Genomic DNA, 2,393 nt, shown 5'->3' with positions numbered 1-2,393 from the left:
GTACCCGGCTTTCAGAGTGAGTGAGAGATACACCCTCCATAATGTACTGTACCCCCATGTTATACTACACACTGCACCCCCACATCACCTCCCCAGTACCCAGCCCTGCTATCGGATGGGCTATACCCTACTATGTACTAAACCGCAACCCCAAAATATACGGCACCCCAATCATCATCTACCCTCCACTTGGATTTACCCCTCATTACCATATATATTACACTGTACCCCACTACCCCAACTCTGCATCCCATACACCACCCCTTTATCATCTACCTATTATCCATCTCAATGAACAGGTGGGAGTTAACTTTCAATATAACTGCTACACCCCACTACCCCGTATCTTCCCCCCCCCAGCCAGTACCCTAATCTCCAAGTTGGTGAGATTTGTTGCCTGAATACTGTCCCATACTACACCTCCCATCATCTCCCTACCAAGGTGACCCTGTGAGCAGGATCCCCCATTAATAATATATCCCATGACCACACTCTGCACCCTAATAACATATCCCCTCTCTTTTCCCCGAATATCGATCCCTGAGAGCAGAAGAGACACCCCGTCATTTTATTGCCTTGAGAGCTGCTGAGAGAGCCCCTCCCCCGTTAGTAATACACCTCCATGACCACACTCTGCACCCTAATAACTTATCCCCATCCACCAATATCCAACCCTGGGAGCAGAAGAGACACCCCGTCATTTTATTGCCCTCTACCTTCATACTTCATATCCCACCACCTGATGTTTCCTTCCCATTGACCTTTTCCCGGCTCTGGAAGGAGTTGAGATGCCCAGATATAATTTCTGGACCCGGACATACAGCACTCACCTTCCAGTCATGTACGTGAGACACCCCGATCTTTCCTCCCACCCCCACTATGTTTATCTACTTGATTGTGGTCACAGCACCCACTCATCTTTTTCCTTATTCAGTCACATCCAATTGTCATGTGTGATTTAAAGTATGTCCAGCCCCCCCAAAAAATTTCAGGCAGTTCTTTTCTTTTATCCTATGGGGGGATTTTGCATTGCAACACTGCGCCGCATCTGCGTGCCAAGTGGTGGGCATGCGGTTGTGGAGTGGTTGCACTGACGTGCTGTTGAATTTTTTTATTTTTTTTATTCAAAAACGTCTTTATTAAAACGTATAAAAACACAAAGTACAAAGTCTCAGTGTAGCCGATGCATAGCTGTTGAAAATTTGATTTACCGCGGCATGTGTACACAGCCGTGTGGCCGCCATTTTAGGTTTCCGGTCAGAGGAGGGGGATGGGTGGTAATAAACTCGCATTAACCACCTGGTTTTATTGCCCCTTTGCTGCCCATGTAAATGAGACCTTGTGAGGTTTCCCCTCGCTGCTTGTTCTGCTTGCAGCGGTTTGGCCAGACAGGAAGTGAAGGAAAATCTGCAACGGGGTGCACAAAAAGAAATATCTGACAAGGTTCCAGCCCACCCCTATTGTTAGAAATAGAAAATGTTTTTGTTTTTTTAAATCTGTTGATGATGGAGAGTTTTCAACACTTCCTGTGGAGGAAACCGTTATCAGCAGGACAGGAAGTCAGGGGAGAATTTCATGTTTGCATTTTTCCGCAGCTTACCACCCATCACATGATGTGAACAATTGTTTTCTATGTGACTTGTGTTGATCCGGTGCGGTGAAATGCAGGTCGCCAATGTATGTGTGATTGGGCCCTTACTGAAATATTGACGCATACAGTATAAGATGGAAGCAATTCAGTTTGGACGACGGGCTGTTCTAATAGGTTGCCAGCAGAGGGCGCTCTGGTCATTTCAGATAGAGATGGCATTGTGATCCCAGTGCTGGGTGCCCTGTGTCATTGGCACATATCTCTTTTTCTGCCACAAGATGAAGTACTGCCAATAATAAACACTTCTACTTCATTACAGCTGAATTCCGGGAGTGGGAAAAAATATCGAATTCTCTGGGTACCCTATGGGTAAAAGGGCGTTTAACCCTTGCAGTGCAGGGGGAGCCCCGCTGCCAGGGTAGTTTGTTTTGCCCGGAGTTCAGCCTTTAAGCAGAATGCTATTTAAAAGTGCTCAACGTACTGAATGTCCTGTCTTTAACATCAGGTGTGCACCGGCAGATACTCTTTACCACTGTTGGTGTGTTCCTCGGGTATCACATGACTAAGTTAGAGAACTACAAGAACGCCAAGAAGGATCGCGAGTTGTTTGACTACATGAAGAGACACCCAGAGCTCTTTGCCCATAAAGGTATGTTAACTGTCTGTGGATTGGGGGCGGGGACGGCTGAGATTGGCATCCTGCTGCCAATCAAGGAATAAACTCCAGATGCCATGAGCGTTCACTCGCGACGACATGGAGGGACACTCGCGACGACATGGAGGGACACTCGCGACGTCTTGG

At 47.2% G+C, this 2,393-nt stretch overlaps 1 protein-coding gene across 1 annotated transcript in view; it reads left to right on the top strand.

Annotated features, from left to right (window-relative positions):
• The window catches only part of LOC108797996 (NADH dehydrogenase [ubiquinone] 1 subunit C2-like), a 6,261-nt gene that overhangs the window by 878 nt on the left and 2,990 nt on the right, over nucleotides 1-2,393 (top strand). Inside the window, exon 2 of the mRNA XM_018569690.1 lies at nucleotides 2,097-2,240. Within this exon, the coding sequence (XP_018425192.1) occupies nucleotides 2,097-2,240 (144 nt within the window). The remainder of the gene's footprint in view (nucleotides 1-2,096; nucleotides 2,241-2,393) is intronic.

The sequence above is a fragment of the Nanorana parkeri genome, unplaced genomic scaffold, assembly GCF_000935625.1.
Source record: "Nanorana parkeri isolate BGI_ZX_2015 unplaced genomic scaffold, ASM93562v1 scaffold1380, whole genome shotgun sequence".
NCBI classification, from domain to species: Eukaryota; Metazoa; Chordata; class Amphibia; order Anura; family Dicroglossidae; genus Nanorana; species Nanorana parkeri.
This window is presented reverse-complemented; position numbering and strand designations above follow the sequence as displayed.